This window comes from Bos mutus, chromosome 16, assembly GCF_027580195.1.
Source record: "Bos mutus isolate GX-2022 chromosome 16, NWIPB_WYAK_1.1, whole genome shotgun sequence".
Classification (NCBI taxonomy): domain Eukaryota; kingdom Metazoa; phylum Chordata; class Mammalia; order Artiodactyla; family Bovidae; genus Bos; species Bos mutus.
In genome coordinates this window covers 62,387,184-62,404,793 of record NC_091632.1, presented here as the reverse complement: position 1 = coordinate 62,404,793, position 17,610 = coordinate 62,387,184, and the positions used below count along the sequence as shown (strand labels likewise).

Genomic DNA, 17,610 nt, shown 5'->3' with positions numbered 1-17,610 from the left:
GGTGATGGACAGGGAGGCCTGGTGTGCTGCAAGAGTCGGACACAACTGAGCAACTGAACTGAACTGAACAGGGAACATAAATGAAGGTGCAGGTATATAAATACTGCTCACCAAAGCTAATTTCTGCAAATTCTAAAGCCAATTCAGTATTTTCCTTACTTATTCAATTCTAATATGATTGTCCTTGTGAGAAAACTTTCCTTATAGTTAAGGTAAATTCTTCCAATACCAGCTTAATCTTGCTATTACTTGTTGCTTTAAAAAAAAACACAGATAAAGTCTGATAATAACATTAGCATCACCTAAGAACCATTTTTCATTTACTGGAAGAGCAAAAAAGCAAAGAAACTGATAACACAGGAAGATGACAAGTGTGGGTATAAATGAGCATTTCTGTTTACCATGGACAGGAATAAACCTGACCAATTTTTAGACTAACTATGTGACTGTGCTCAACAACTAAAATGTGAATTTCTATTATCCAGCAATTCCAATCCCAGAAATTTACATACAGAAATATTAACATCATAGGTAAAGCATGTATAAGGATGCTTACTAGAACATTTTCTTGTAGCAAAAATACTGGAAATACTCTAAATGTTCATTGATAGGGGAATGTTTAAAACCTGGTAGTCTTCACTGAAATAACTGTACAGGCATTAGAAAAAAAAAATGCTACAGTTATATACACAGGTTGAAAAAGAAATTGACATTTTTTGACACTGTCAAAACAGCTGACATTAAAAATTAACCAAAAAAGTTCCAGAAGGTACATTTTACAAAAATGAGGCCATAATATAAAATGTAAAATAGAGAAACAAAACATCCCAGCAGCATGTATGTTTACTGTCTAAGCAGAAAGTCTGGAAGATTCTCGCTAGGGCAGCACTTTATAATGACAGAATTTTCCATAATGATGGTGGTGTTCTGTATCTGTGCTGTCCATTAGGTAGCCAATAGGTAGGTACATGTGGCCACTGAAATGTAATTAGTATGACTGAAAAAGTGAACTGTAATTTTTACTTAATTTCTATTAATTTATACTTAAACAGCCACATGTAGTTAGTGGCTACTATACTAAAAAGCTTAAGACTAAAGTTTTAACATCTGGAAGGGGGGATATGAGTAGCTAGAAGATAGATTTTATGTCTGATTTTATACACTTAAAAAAAATAGAGGCGATGTAATAATAGGTGATTATCTCTCTTGACCTGAGAGTCTCTCTTCTGAAGAATTTATATGTGAGGCTTAGGCTCACATGATACAAAGAACAATGATCTGTGTTCAAAGAACTGTTTTTGGTCACCTTTTCAAAACAGCAATATGGTATGGCAGACACCCAAGAATTTCAAGAGTTCTTTCTCATGAGGAAAGTTCATTTAGGGTCTCGATAGTCCCAAATGATATTAACACAGTAGTCATACAAAAACACTTACTGTCGTACAGATCCAGAACTGTCCCTGTGTAGACCATTAAATACCATCTGAAGAATACCAATCTAAGGAAAAGATTCTTGACAGACACTACAAAGGCCACCCAACTGGTCATTCTATTTCCACTTTCACCCACCATTCCCATTCATTCTCTTCTTTGCTAACACAGAAATGTCTTTCAAATATTAACCTGGTTGTCCTATTTCTCAGTTCAAATTCCTTGCACAGGTTGCCACTGCTATGTTTCTCAAGTTTCAAACGCCATCACCCTGCTACTGCCTTAGTCCTGTCTTTACTTCTGAAGACCCTGATCTTGAGTTGTATGAACATCTCCCAAATAATCACCTACCTCTAACTCAGAACTACAAAACCTATCCTTTTCAGAGCCACCAAACCCATCTCTCTGCAAATCAAATCTTGAAATGCTATACTTTTGCCTTACATCAGTGGTTACCCTCTGCCTATAGCAGAGATGCCCAGGGAACTGCAAATGGATTACAGATGAGCCAAGATATTGATCCTCTAGGCTCTCAGGATAGCTTGGTAGGGCCTGGGGCTACTGGAACTTCTAGCAGGTCACTTCTCACCATGAACAGCTTTGTTTTACATTTTACGACCTATTTATTATCATACTAGTTTATATAGTTTATTGACACACAACATAAAAGCTATCAGAACCATTTTTAAGTGCATTAGTAGTGTTTACTGACATTGTTGTGAAACAGAGCTTCAGACCTTTTCCATCTTGCAAATCTGAGACTGTAATACTCATTAGACAAGACTCCTTTTCTCCCTCTCCCTAGCTCCTAGTAACTACCATTCTACTTCCTGTTGCCATGAATTTAACTGTTTTAGATAAATGGAATAATTTAACTCTTTTAGATAAATGAATCATGCATTTATTTTTTCTGACTGGCTAATTTTTCACACAGCAGAATGCTCTCAAGGTCATTCATGTTGTCACATGTGATATGATTTCCTTCTTTTTAATGGCCAAATAATATTCCATCTTATACATATATATACCCCATTCCATTCATCCATCGACGGACATTTTGGTTGGTCCCACTCCTTGGTTTTTATGAACGATCCCTCTATGATTATGGGTGTGCAACTATCTCTTCTAGATACTATTTTCAGTTCTTTTAGATATACACCCCTAAGTGAGATTGCTCAATCATATAGTAATTCAATTTTATTTTTAAATATGGTTTTCCACAGCAGTTGCACAATCCTAGCAACAGTGTACAGAGTTCCAGTTTCTCCATATCCTCGCCAACACTTATTATTCTGTTTTTAGTTTTTTAATAGAAGCCAAGCTAGTGAGTGTGAGGTGATGCCTTATTGTGGTTTTCATTTGCATTTCTCATGATTCATGATACTGAGTATCTTTCATATGCTTACTGGTCATTTCTACAACATCTTTGGGAAAAAATCTATTCAAGTCTTTGCTCAGTTTTTACTTGTTATATTTTGCTGTTACTAGGCTGGAGAAATTAGGTATTGTGAATACAGATCCTTTATCAGATATATGATTTGCAAATATTTTCTCCCATTCTGTAGGCTGCATTTTCACTTTGTTGACTGCATCTTTCAATTCACAAGTCTTAAGGTCTGATATAGCCCCATTTACCTATTTCTGCTTTTTTGCCTGTATTTTTGGTGTTATAACCAAAAACCCACTGCCAAATCCAATGTCATGAATTTTCCCCGGATGCTTTCCTCTGAATTTTATAGTGTTAAGTCTTATATTTAGGTCTTTAATCCATTTTTGTTAATTTTTGAATGTGGTATAAGATAAGGGTCCAACTTCATTCTCCTGTATTTGGATACGCAGTTTTCCCAACACCATTTGTTGAATAGACTGTCCTTTCCCCCTTGAGTGGTCTTGACACTCTTGTCAAAAATCACCTGATCATATATGCAAGGGTTTATTTCTGAGCTCTCTCTAATCCATTATTCTGTCTTTATGCCAGTACCACATTTTGATTACTATAGCTTTGTATACATTTTGAAAATAAAAAAGTAAAGTCCTCCAACTTCTTCCTCCTCCTTTAAAATTGTTTTCACTATTCAGGGCCTAGGTCTCATTTTTTATGCATGTCATAATGAAAAAGAAAAAAAAAACAACACACACACACACTGGGAACAACAGCTCCATAGAATGTCTTCAAGCTTTCTGATTATATACACCCCAAAAGAATTTTTCAATAATATGTGCCTCCTTGACAAAAATGTAATTTCTGATATACTAAACATGGATATTTTAATATAGTATTTATATCATCCTTTTAAATTTATTCAGTGGATTCTAAATACTTTTGGGAAATAATACCCACAAATACCCATTTTAAAACTATGATTAGTGTCTCTAAGAATAATTTTATAAGTTCTTTTTTCTCACTGAATTCTTATCTCCATTCTATTTCCTCCACAGAATGCTATTTTAATGTAATACAGATATATATCATCAGTCCGAAAGTTTCTCTGCAAAAAGAGTTAAGAATTCACAAAAAAGTTTTCTTGGGATCTAAGGCTCTAAATATTATTGTTTTATTACAATTATTATTAGAAGCAGATAACTGAAAAAACATACATTATCACAACTTTGAGAAATAATTATTAAACATTAATAGCAAATATTATTTGGAAATCCCTTGTTGAGATGGATGGGGGGTGGAGTTTACAGAGACTTAAACACAAATTTTTGCTTAAATGCTTTGTAAGCAACTTACTATAATAATATTTAAAATGTGTGAGAAGTAAGCCTTTGTGTAGTAAAGCAGAAGGGAGGGTGGGAAAGTAGGCATTTACACAGGTGCATCTGGAAACTAATCTGTTTAAAACTATCTGTTCCCAAGTAACCCTAAGCAAATTTCCTTGTAATTCCTAAGTATTCTTATTTCCTTTCTACTGCATAAAATCTAAATTCCTCTGCCAATCTCTCTCTTTACCCTACCATATCCCACTCTTCCACCAGAATTTACTATCTCCATCTTTCTGAACCCCATACTGTTTCACATCCCTTGCCTGGCCATTTTCTCTCCACCTGAACCTCTGTGAAACTATTAAGACGTGGTGAAAACAGTTCCTTCGTGAAGACTTTTCTGAGTCCACTATACAGCATTAGCCAACACCCCTTCATTCTCCAACTATCATATGCCAAATTATAGCACAGTACCTCTAACACTTCTTTTAAATACTGATCTCCTTTATTGGCTCAAAGGTCCTTGAGGAGAGGGACCTATTTTATTTACCTTTAGGACTACTTTGTATGTAGTAGATGCTCAATAAGTACCAGCTGAATAAAGGAATTAACTAGTCCTGTGTCAGTTTTGTCATCGACAGAAATTTATCTCCTAAGACCCTCTTCCAACCTTAAACAGCTACTGAAGTGCAGTAACTAGAAATTTTCTGAAATTCTTATAAATATTCTACTTTCAGATTACTTTTCTCTCCCTACTATGATCACAAACAAATGAAAGCATTTCACTCAGTATAAAAAAATGGGTACTTTATACCATTTATAATATTCCAAATTGAGTCCATGACTTTAGGTTATCCTAAAAAGCATACTTTTCTTAGTGATTGGACAAAAACAAACTTTAATTGATGACTCCAAGGTAATTTCCTGTATGCTTTATCTTCTTCTATCTTTCTGGTAAAAGAGCAAGAAGGAAAGTAGAGGCTGCTCTACCTCATTAGAATGTTAACAGAAAATTAACTTACTATTAGGTAAATTAATGTGCTGTGCTTAGTTGTTCAGTTGTGCCCAACTCTTTCCGACCCAATGGACTGCAGCTTGCCGGGCCCCTCTGTCCATGAGGATGCTCCAGGCCAGAATACTGGAGTGGGTTGCCATCCTCTCCTCCAGGGGATCTTCCTGACCCAGGGATCAAACCCAGGTCTCCCGCATTGCAGGCAGATTCTTCACCAACTGAGCCACCAGGGAAGCCCAGGTAAATTAACAGATCCACAATATTATAATATGTAAATTACCTCCAAATAGTCTGATTCTCCCTACCTGTACATGTACTTCTTCCCTTCTCTCTCTTTTTTTTTTGGCCTAAAAAAATGAAAATGAGTCACTCAGTTGTGTTTGACTCTTTGCGACCCCATGGATTGTAGACCACCAGGTTCCTCTGACCATGGAATTCACCCAGAACACTGGAGTGGGTGGGTGGCTGTTCCCTTCTCCAGGGGATCCTCCCAACCCAGGGATCGAATCCAGCAATTACAAATATCAGAAAACTCTGGTACAGAAATCCAATCTCCCTGGAAACTGTGTCACTGTAGGCCAGGTGGGGACCTATACTATTGCCCATCTCCAAAATGTCAAAATATGAGAGCAAATTTTATGTCTAAAACAGCATCTGATTGAGTAGAACCAGTTATTAATCGCTTGCAATGAGGGAGACCTGGGTTCAATCCCTGGATTGGGAAGATCCCCTGGAGGAGGGAATGGCAACCCACTGTAGTGTTCTTGCCTGGAGAATCCCATGGACAGAAGAACCTGGGGGCCTACAGTCCATGGGGTCAAAAAGAGTCAGACACGACTGAGCGACTAAGCAGAGCACAATTATTAACATTTATTCGGAGAAGGCAATGGCAGCCCACTCCAGTACTCTTGCCTGGAAAATCCCATGGGCGGAGGAGCCTGGTAGGCTGCAGTCCGTGGGGTCGCTAGGAGTCGGACATGACTGAGCGACGTCACTTTCACTTTTCACTTTCATGCACTGGAGAAGGAGATGGCAACCCACTCCAGTGTTCTTGCCTGGAGAATCCCAGGGACGGGGGAGCCTGGTGGGCTGCTGTCTCTGGGGTTGCACAGAGTCGGACACAACTGAAGCGACTTAGCAGCAGCAGCAGCATTAGTATAAATTAATGTAAAGACTGGGAAATAGGGTTCAAGATCTCTTTTAAAGCAATAGACAGTCTCATTTTATAGTTGATGATACAAAGTAACATAAAGTCATACTGTTATTTATTCTCTGACAATTCAAATATAGAGGTGTAGTTTTGAGTTCAGGGTTCCCAGTACTAGGTCTCATTTTGTCAACAGCAGCCATCCACATTAAAAAAAGAAACAAACAAAACCATTAAACCAACAGACAAGTCTTCAAAATTATCAGCTGCCTAGGACAAATCATGACAAGTAATTCAGTTTTCTATTTTTTGCAGGAGGGGGCTGTTTATATATCCTCCAGAGATGAGCTGGTATAAGAAATTAAACTATATAAGCTTGAGGCTTCCCTGGTGGTCCCATGGTTAAGGATCTACCTTGTAATGCAAGAAACAAGTTCTATCCCTGTTTGGGGAACTAAGATCCCACATGCAGCAGAGCAACCGAGCCCACGCGCCCCAACTACTAAGCCTGAGTGTCACAACTAGAGAATCTGTGCTTTGCAACGAAAGATCTTTCATGATGCAAAGAAGATCCGTTATGCAGCAACCAAAGATTTCAAATAAATATTTTTTGAAAAGATACATACTAAAAGCAAAACTATATAAACTAAATAAAATGATCTCATGATTTCTATTTCCCAATAATCATTTACAACAAAGTGAAGAAAAGCAAAACCAAATAACCACCATAACTTCATTTTTACAATGCAAATTTTCACCCTCACAAAAATTTAGGTTCAGATTTTCTTAAAGATGAACTCTTCACAAAGCCTGATGTTTTGTAAAAGATGGGCAGAGAGATTACTGAGATCTATAAACCAGTCATTCCAAGAATTCCAAGTAAACTATTTACAACAGGACAAGCTATTTTTTAGACTTTCATTTCTAAATTAAAGCACCATTTTAACTGTAAAATACAGATCTGGCAAAGGGGTTCACTGATTAAGAGGGTTTTTTCTCCACTTATCTTCCACTTGAATTGCTAGTAGCCACAATAATACCAACATACATATACCAAATAATTTTATTTAAAAGGGTAATAAATTAAATTGTATTTGAAAACTCACAGGCATATTATAAATTAATCTGATGTCTCGGGTATGATTATATTCCCAAACGCCTGGATCAAATTCATAGCCTATGGCTACTCTCCACTGTGTGACCCTGCACAAGTATCAATCTGTAGCTGCCATACAACATGGTAGCCAGCAGCCATATCTGACTATTTAAATTTAATTAAAATTAAGTAAAATTAAAAATTCTGTTCCTCGCAGCAACTGCCACATTTCAACGGCTAGTTCTGGCAAGAAACGACCGTACTGGACAATACAGACTTGGTGATGAAAATAAACAAGATGAAATGCCTGCAAGTAACAAATGAGAAAAAGGGATAGTGATGCTGTTTTAGATTACATACTCAAAAAAGGTCTCCCTGAGATGCACTGAGCATGCAAGGATCTGCAGACAACATCCAAGGTGGGGATAAGAGCAAGGGCAATGGTCTGAGGTACAAACGAGCCTGGTGGGTTTCCCTGGAGGCTCAGAAGGTAAAGAATCCGCCTGCAATGAGGGAGACCTGGGTTCGATCCCTGGGTTGGGAAGATCCCCTGCAGGAGGGCATGGCAACCCACTGTAGTATTATTGCCTGGAGAATCCCATGGACAGAGGAGCCTGGCAGGCTACAGTCCATGGAGTCGCAAACAGTCGGACACAACTAAGCAACTAAGCACATCACAGCTTTAACAACAAAAAAGTGTCTGAAGCATAAGAAATAAGGGGAAAAGAGTATGAGGGTACAAGAAGCGGCAGGAAGTGGGGTCTCAAGGTCCTTTAAGCCATGTGAGAACTTTGGATTTTATATTAAATGCAACTGAAACCACAGGCAGTTATAGAGAGAAGACTGTTATGATTAAACTGTCTTCAAAAGTTCACTTTGACAGCTTTTGGAACTAACTACGAGTTAACTAACTAACAAGTTAACTAACAAGTCTACAAATTAATAAGTCTAGAGAGGGTATGGAGAAAAGGGAACCTTCTTACACTGTTACTGGGAATAAAAGTTGGTTCAGTCACTATGGAAAACAGTATGAAGGTTCCTCAAAAGAAAAAAAAACACCCTAAAAATAGAACCGACTTATGACCCACCAGCAATCCCATTCCTGAGCATATACCCAGACAAAACTGTAATTCAAAAAGCTACATGCACCCCTATGTTCACAGCAGCACTATTCGCAATAGCCAAGACATGGAAACAACCTAAATGCCCACTAAGAGATGAACGGATAAGGAAAATGTGGTGTGTGTGTGTGTGTATACACACACACACACACCACACAACGGAATATTACTCAGCCATTAAGAAGAATGAAATAATGCCATTTGCAGCAACATGGACGGACCTAGAGATTACCATACTAAACAAAGTGAGTCAGAAAAAGACAAATACCATATATCACTTACGTGTGATATCTAAAATACCACACAAATGAACATATCTACCAAAGAAAAACAGACTTAAGGACACAGAATAGACTTGTGGTTGCCATAGGGGAGGGGGTTAGGGGCAGGAAGGATTGGGAGATTGGGATTAGCAGATACAAACTATCATACACAGGAAAAAAACCAAAACCAACCACAGAAGCAGGAAGATCCGTTAAAAGACCAGTTCCATCTAGCACGTGAGAGAAGATGGTGGCCTGGACAAGGGGAGTGGCAATGGGATAGAGGAAATGTGTTCTTTCCTCTGCATCCTTTATCAACAGTCCTATATCCACCATCATTCACAACCTGGCTCCTTGGAACAGGCAAATTTATTTTTTAACTCCTCTCCCGCCCTTCCCCTGAAACTGTCCTAAGGTCCTAGTCACCTCCATCCACCCAAAGCCAATGAGCACTTTTCCATCCTCATCCTAGCTGATCTCTGCTGTGTTCACAACTACTGACCACTCCTCCCTTTCATCAGATTCTCTCTCACTTCTGGGGCATTACGTTCACCTAGTTTTCCTCTTTCTGTTAAGTCTTCTTCCTATTCATCTCTATTTGACTTAAACTTCAGTGCTCCTCTATGGTTACATCTTCAGTCCTGCATTCATTTCACTATACTCATAACCCTTGAGACGGACTGACACTTTTTACTGGTAACTCCTGAGTTAACACCTCGAGGCCAGGGATCCTTATTAAGTTTTAGACCTGTTCGACTAGACACTGCATACATTTAAAACTGGACAAACTAGAAGCATTTAAGATGTAAAAGATCCAAAACCGATCTCCTTCATTCCCTTTCATTAGAAACCCTTGCCCAAGTCAAAAGCCAAAGGCAACCTCACCTCCCTCTCACTCACCAGCTACAACCCCCAGCACCAGATCTTCACTAGGTCCTGCAGATTCTTTCTTAATATCTTCCTGATCTAGCTGCTGATCTCAAGTCCTGCTGAAGCTACTTTAGTCCATGCTTGCATCATTTTTGCATGGGTTATTGAAATATCCTCAGAATGAAGTTCCCTGCTTCCTATCTCTCCTCCATACTGCTGCCAACACACTTAACAATTATGCAAGAATTTTGCTGATTCCATTAAGGACAAATTTTATCACATCATTCCTTTGCTTAATGTCTTCAGATGTATCTGACTCCTTTCACAAGGCTTCTCATGATCAAGCTCCTTATTACCTTTATGACTCTTCTCCTCACACCGTCCTCTTCAGTCATTCAGCCTTTCTTAGCTAAATACCATGCCATCTCAGGCCTCCCTTCTTCTACAGGTGCTATTCCCTCTCCCCTATTCATCTAAGGGCCACTTCAAAGGTAGACTTAAGTACCTCCACTTCAAAGACTGTATCACCTAGTGCCATATGTATATATACGGCTCACACTGTACAGGAGGGGTTAACTTATTTGTCCCAGTACACTATACTGCTCCTAGAGGACAGAGACCACCAGTCTCACTTGATTGGCAGCACTATCGACGGCACAGAGCTAACAGTCATAAATAGATGTGATTTGATACTTTCTAAATTTTAAAAACGGAGAGAAACTTATTTACTGGGCTTTTCATCATCATTCCAATACAGCACAAAGTAACAGCACTTTGGACATATGGCTTCGCAGTAAAATGGAAATAAAAAAAACTGACACACAAAACATACCCCCTTTAAAAGGTAAAACGTAGGAAATTCTGAGGAATTCTGCAGCAGAATAAACAGACTTGGGGTTTTACACTACGTGGGCAAGTCACGCTGTTTGATGATAATAACAGGCAGAAGGCTTCTCATCTCATTAACTTTTCATGGCCAAGCTGCTGTGATTTTAACTCCTGATGTGGCTTCTCACTCCCTGACAGGTTATTTTCCTTTATTTGGGAGCCTCCAACTCACCACCTCAGGAGTCTCTCACTTGTCAATCACTTATTTTCTAAACCTGAATGGGAAGAAAGGGGATGGAAGAAGGCAGAGAGTGGGCGATGACAGACACTTTCGGAAAGAGAAGCAGCAGAAGGCCACACAGTCCCAAACACGGAGGAGCGTGGGGGCTGAGGCGAAACCAGGATAGCGCGCTGACAGCTGGCGAGGAGTGGGGCGGAGGATGCGATCACGGGGCAGGCAGTGTAGAACGGGGGACCCCGGGCCGGAGGGAGAGGGGGAGACGGAGAAGAGACTCAGAGAGAAAAGTAGGAGTTGCGGGGTGGGGAAGTGGGCTAGGCAGAGAGCAGAGCAAGCCAGACGCAGTGTTTGGGCTGAGGGCGGAGTGGCTTAGGCGAGAGGAAGACAACACCGACGCAGTCGGGGCAGACGGACGCGGCTTCAGGACGCACGGCAGGGGATCCGCGCGGAAAGGAAAGGGGAGGCGAGGGAGGAACTAGGAGCGCCGGGGCGGGCGGGAGACCCGCGCCCGCCGCGCAGGTCCCGCGGAAGGAGGCGGGGAAGGGAGCGGCGAGGCAGGGGCACTTACTGGGGTCCCTCCTCACGGCGCCGCTGGGGGTCTCCTCCCGCAGATGAGGGAAGAGGAAGTCCCGGGCGGCCTGGAGGTCCTGGAAGGAGCAGAACTGGACAATGGAGCAGGCCATGGCTCCGGGAAGCCCGCTCGGGCACTCACCTTACCTCACCACGCCCTGCCCCCCCGCCACCCCGCCGCTGCTCCAGCCGCCACCGCGGAGCCCGGAGAGCTTCAGCCACGCAGGGGGCGGGGAAAGCAAACCGGAAGCTGTCAGCGCCCTCGGTTCCGCCGTCCGGCGCACTGCGCATGCGCGGAACAACCCAGGCGGTCTGGCGGGCGAAAGCCGAATCACCTGACCGGCGGCGTCCGCGGGGTGTAACGTTGCGGTGGAGGCCGGGATGCGGCTTCAGTCCGGGTTCTGCATCCGCACCGGGGGTGAACCCTTTTAGTCATTCTGGCTCTTAGCCAGAGGTGACCTCATTGGACGTTGTCCGCGCCGGCCTTTGAGCCATTTAACCAGTCTTCTAGATGGCCTGGTAGAGAATAATACCTGTTAAGCTACTGCCAGGCCAGTGGGGGACGGTGTCGTGCAAGTATCTGAGTTTGAAAAGATCAAATTCTCTTCTGGAAGTCAGCTCCGTCAAGCCTAGTTCTAAACGCCTCATATAAATTCTCGTCACACTATGCACGCCTAATACAGTACTTATTATACTGTATTGTTCTCTGTTGTTTTCCGACATCCGTTTGCTTTTTCATTCGTTTCTCCGTCCATTCAACAAATTCATTGCTCCTCTTCTGTGTCAGGCACGCAAGGCTTCAGTATAAAGCAGAGACCAAAAGAGGTGAAATACTTGTTCCATGGAGCTTAAAATTCTGATGGTTGACATGGATAGTAAGATATTAATTACTCAACTATTTAACTGAAATTATCATGATGCTAGGAAGAAAAGAAGTAAGTTCATAGCATAACAGGGAACCTCACCAAGTTGTTTTGTTTTATTGGGTTGGAGGTGTTGCCAGTTTCAGGAACAGACTTCATTGTAAATTGCTGAAGGTTGGGATGTCATTTTGTGTCCTTTATATTCAGTGTCTCTTCCCAGGACTTGGCACATAGTGCTCAACAAATATTTCCTGGAGGAATAAATGAAATGGAATATGTACATAAGGTAAATAGAATAACCCACTTCTTTTACAAAGCACTTTATATTTTTTTAAAGTATTTTTCCACACACTTTCAAGGTAGGTAGTCACAATGCCATCCTGAATGTGTCTTATCTCAATTTTTTTAAATGAGATATATGTGTGTGTATCTGAGAAGACCCTATTGTTATTCAGTTGCTAAGTTGTGTCAGACTCTGCAACCCCATGGACAACAGCTCGCCAAGCTTCCCTGTCCTTCACTATCTCCCTGAGTTTATTCAAGCTCAGGTCCATTGAGTTGTTGATGCTATCTAACCATCTCATCGTCTGTCACCCTCTTCTCCTCTTGCCCTTTCCCAGCATCAAGATCTTTTCTAATGAGTCAGCTCTTCGCATCAGGTGGCCAAAGTATTGGAGCTTCAGCATCAGTCCTTCCAATGAATATTCAAGGATGATTTCTTTAGGATTGACTGGTTTGATTTCCTTGCTGTTCAAGGGACTCTCAGGAGTCTTCTCCAACATCACAGTTGGAAAGCATCAATTCTTTGGCACTCAGCCTTTATGGTCCAACTCTCATCTGTACATGACTACTCAAAGAGAAGACCCTTTAAGCACATTTAAATGATTTTTCTAAAAAGTAAAAGCTGAAAAAGATAACATTCCTTCTTGATCTCATAAGGGGTCACATGGCACTTAGAACTGGATTATGTAAGCTATCTATAATATGTCATTTTGTTGCAGGAAAAGGGACCCCTTCCAGGGCCCAAGAATGGGCTGACACATGGAAGTGAGTTGACTGAGGAAACACAGGTGTTGACAAAGTAAGAGACTTTATTGGGAAAGGGCACTCCGGTGGAGAGCTGCAGGGTGAGGAAACCCAGGAGAACTCTTCTGCCATGTGGTTCACAGTCTTGGGTTTTACAGTAATCTGGTTGGTTTCAGGTTGTCTCTGGCCAATCACTGTGACTCAGGGTCCTTCCTGGTGGTGTGCCTGTCACTCAGCCAAGATGGATTCCAGCAAGCAGGTTTCTGGGAGGGTGGCAGGACATATGGACTGGAGTCTCTTCTCTCTTGACGTTTCCTGAATTATTCTGGTTAATGGTAGCTTGTTAGATCCTTGTTCCTAACCAGGACCTCCTTTTGTAAGGATAACTCATGCAAGTGATTACTATGGTGCCAGGCCGGGGCAGGCAGTTTTAGTTGGTAGTTCCCCTAACAATTTGATGTAACCAGCCCTCTGTCTCAAAAAACATATATAATGGCACTTTGACTTCTAATTAGTGGAACAGTTTTCAGAGTTTTCTGAGATGCCCTTTCAAAAGTAAAATAATTTTCACAAAATAGATAATTTTATCAAATGTGAGGCCAGTTCTTTACGTCTAAAATATATGGTTGGTTTAGATGTACTGGGGCTTCCCTCATAGCTCAGTTGGTAAAGAATCTGCCTGCAATGCAGGAGACCCTGGTTCGATTCCTGGGTCAGGAAGATCTGGTGGAGAAGGGATAGGCTACCCACTCCAATATTCTTGGGCTTTCATTGTAGTTCAGCTGGTAAATAATCTGCCCGTAATGCCGGAGACCTGGGTTCGATCCCTGGGTTGGGAAGATCCCCTGGAAAAGGGAAAGGCTACCAATTCCAGTATTCTGGCCTGGAGAACCCCCTGTACAGTCCATGGGGTTGCAAAGAGTCAGACATGACTGAGTGACTTTCACTTTCACTTAAGATGTACTGCGAAGTTCCTTCAACATCAAATACCTATAATTGTAAAATCAAATTTTGCAGAAAAGGCAAACTTTCAGTGCTTCCTTCTTCCATCTGAAAAAAAAAAATATAACACTTCCTCAGATCAGCCCTGATGATTAAATCCTAAAATATAACACCAAGACCATACTAGAATAAAATTTAAATTTCAATTCTTAGTTTTATAAGATGAGCAAAGAACACATGACACTTTTGGAAAGGATACAGTATCATTCCTTGAAAACCCTTCAAGTTCCTATTCAGGTAAATGCATTTTGTAGAAGTAACTGCCCTTGGCTGATTCAGCTGGTCTTTGTTCTGCCCTGAGGCGTTCATATATCTCTTGTGTGGCTGCTATTGAATGGCATTACTGCTTAGTGTCAATTGTGAAGTCCCTGACTTCCTTCCAAGTAGTACTGAAAAGACCCATTCATGACTGCTTTTAAGGATGCTAGATCCCCTTTACAGAAATTACTTGGTGTTGGTGAATGGAGCTCTTCCGCCCCAGGAAGTTGTAAAACTGCAGGGTGATGCCTCTGGAGTTCTGCTGCCATGGTTTCTGTGAAGTGTGGGAGGTTTGTTATGCTGTGAGGATCAGTAACCACACAGCCATGAGAAAGCACTTTGCAGAAAATGTGTAGGCTTTCCGGATCCCAGCCTAGACAGTGTATCTGTGTTCAGAAGCTAGGAAGAGACTGACCAAACAATCGCCAAGAGGAGAACGAATGCGAGCTCCCCCCAGGATCTGTTCCTGAGGGTTAGAGCACTGGTAACTCTTGCAAAGAGAGAGATGCTCACGGAGTACCAGAGGCCAGTCCTTGCCAATCTTTAACAGCAGCCAGAGACTGGAGGGGCTGAGAAACAGGGTGGGCAGCAAAGTGTGAAAGAGCGAGCAGTGGGCTTAGAGTCAAGAGACTAGTTTCCATCTCAGCTAGGCCTGCTAGTAGGTCACTTGGACTTGAGCAATTCATGTCGCCTTGATCTACAGAATGAGAAGATTGGAGTCTAAAGTGCATCTCAGGGAAGTGTAAGTTTTGGTAAGAAACTGGGAAGGAAAAGATCTGGGCATTCGACTTGCTCAAAAGGAGGGGTCTATGTGGGCACCCCAGTAAGGGGTCTAAGGAAGGCAGAAGTGAATGAGAGGGCACTGAGCATCTGTAAGTAAAAGAAAGAGGATATATATATATATATAAAATTTGTGGCTGCACCTCACAGCCTTAGTTCCCCAACCAGGGATCAAAACCATGCCCCCTACAGTGGAAGCATATAGTCAACCACTGGACCACCAGTGGTTGACTGGTGGTCAAAATTTTAAAAAAATTTTGGTGACACAGCTTGTGGGATCATAGTTCCTTGACCAAGGATTGAACCCACATCCTCAGCAGTGAAAGTGCAGAGTCCTAACCACTGGACCAACAAGGAACTCCCAAGTATATTTTATTTTATTTTGCTATGCCATGTGGCATGCAGGATCCCCAACGAGGGATCTTACCCATGCTCCCTGCAGTGGAAGCTCAGAGTCTTAACCACTGGACTGCCAGGGAAGTCCCTGAAAGGGGATATCTTGAAGCACTGAAGGCTTGCCTCATAGCTGTGCTGAGGGTTATCCTTAAATTGAACTTCAAATTCTGTGAGCAGAAGCGGAGGCTATATACAACTCATATTTATTCAATAAACATCCACGAAAGATAACATCTATCTTCTTCCACTAAAGATACTCCTGTGAGCACAGAGGGGTGGTAAGAACAAGCCCTCCAGAGATTTACCACCTAAGCAGGGAAACAGACAAGCACAAATAGCTCTAAAAACAGAGTGTAATGAGTACCACGGGTGACTTTGGGTAGTCATAAAGGGCCATGGGAGAAATACGGGGGAGATTCATTTTGATTGCTAGGTTGTCTTATGGAAAAGGAGTAGTGGGGAAGAAATATGAAAGGCGATGATCAGATTGGATCCAGATTATAGAGAACTGCAAAGTCCAAATAGAATCTGAGCTTTATTCTGTGTGCAAGGTATAGCCAATTGATACTATTTTGAAGAAGTATGGTATGATGGATAACTGTATGTGTGGTGCATGACTGACAGCAGAGAGACACCTCAAGATAACAGAACATTATTCTGTCTTTTAAAGGTTTCAATTTTATTTAAGTAGTTGACTGTGCCAGGTCTTAGTTGTGGCATGAGGGATCAGTAGTTGCAGCATGTGGAATCTAGTTCCCTAACCAGGGATTGAACCTGGGCCCCCTGCATTGGGAGCACAGAGTCTTAGCCACTGGACCAACAGGGAAGTCCCAGCATAACATTATTCTATAATAAGTGAGAAGTAATGGCAATGGAAAGGTGGTGCTGCTCTGGAGCTGGATTTTTGGTATGTGATTAGATATGGATGGCGAGGAGGGAAGATGAGACCCAAGAAGGCAATGGCAATGTCATGTTAGCAACCAAAAGAAGGCAAGAAGAGGAATGCATTTGAGTGTTAACACGAATAGGGTGAATTTAGTCTTGGATTCCTTAAATTCAAAGTGTCTGCGGAAGATCTAGGTTAAAAAAAAAACACACATGTTTTTTATCAACAGAAGTTAGAAATGTGGGATTGGAGCAGTCATTCACACAACATTATATTGAAGGGTGGGAGTTAAAGTGTCACTGGGATATGAGAAGGATTGGGTCCTGGAAAGAAAATGAGAGCATTGCTTTTTTAGGAGTGCCTGGAGGAAGAAGCTCTCGAAAAGGAGACTGAAAAGAAGCAGTCAAAGAAATAAACCAGGCATAATAGAACCATGTCAGAGAGGCCAAGGGAGGGAAAAGAAAATTTCATGAACAGTTGAATCTACTGTGTTGAATTCAATGAAGAATTTAAGGGCAGTGAATGCTGAGACAAAGTGATGGCATTTAGTAGGTAGGAAGTCACAAGTAATCAGCTTATGGATCAACCAAACTCTATCCTTGGAAGAAAATTTATAACCTCTCTTCAGAAGTAGGTTATTTTTCCAGGAGTCGCAGAGACTGGTTATGGCAGTCTTTAACTCTGGGTAAAGGGAAAATTGGAGGAGGAAATGGAAACCCTCTCCAGTATGCTTGCCTGGAGAATCCAATGGACAGGGGAGCTTGGCAGGCTACAGTCCATGGGGTTGCAAAGAGTCAAACACGACTTAGCAACAACGCAAAGGAAAAATGTTTTATTGAGGGTAAGAGAAGTGTTTTTGTTTTTTGCTGACATTTATCAGTTATGAAAAAAAAAACTTTAGGTTTTTTGAATATAAAATATATGTGTTTTCAATATTTTCCAATTTTTATATAAGGGCAAAATCTACTTAAATAGCATAAGAAAGGAAGATTAAAAATAGCTTAAAAATTTGAATGCTATAGTGCTTTTAAGTCTCCATAGTTTGAGTGTATATGTTATTGATAACTTTTTTGAGATATAATTGATATATAATGTTATATTAGTTACAGGTGTA

General features: G+C 41.2%; 1 protein-coding gene and 1 non-coding gene across 3 annotated transcripts in view; both read right to left on the bottom strand.

Annotated features, from left to right (window-relative positions):
• RAB3GAP2 (RAB3 GTPase activating non-catalytic protein subunit 2) overlaps positions 1 to 11,527 on the bottom strand; it is a 105,579-nt gene extending 94,052 nt beyond the window's left edge. For both annotated transcript variants that reach the window (XM_005905559.2, XM_070385501.1), the window contains exon 1: positions 11,284 to 11,527. In XM_005905559.2, the coding sequence (XP_005905621.1) occupies positions 11,284 to 11,398 (115 nt within the window). In that variant the 5' untranslated portion in view covers positions 11,399 to 11,527. The remainder of the gene's footprint in view (positions 1 to 11,283) is intronic.
• A 4,836-nt stretch (positions 11,528 to 16,363) lies between these two features.
• TRNAG-CCC (transfer RNA glycine (anticodon CCC)) lies at positions 16,364 to 16,436 on the bottom strand. The gene has a single exon. It is a non-coding gene; the product is annotated as a tRNA-Gly (tRNA).
• Positions 16,437 to 17,610: the final 1,174 nt, after the last annotated feature.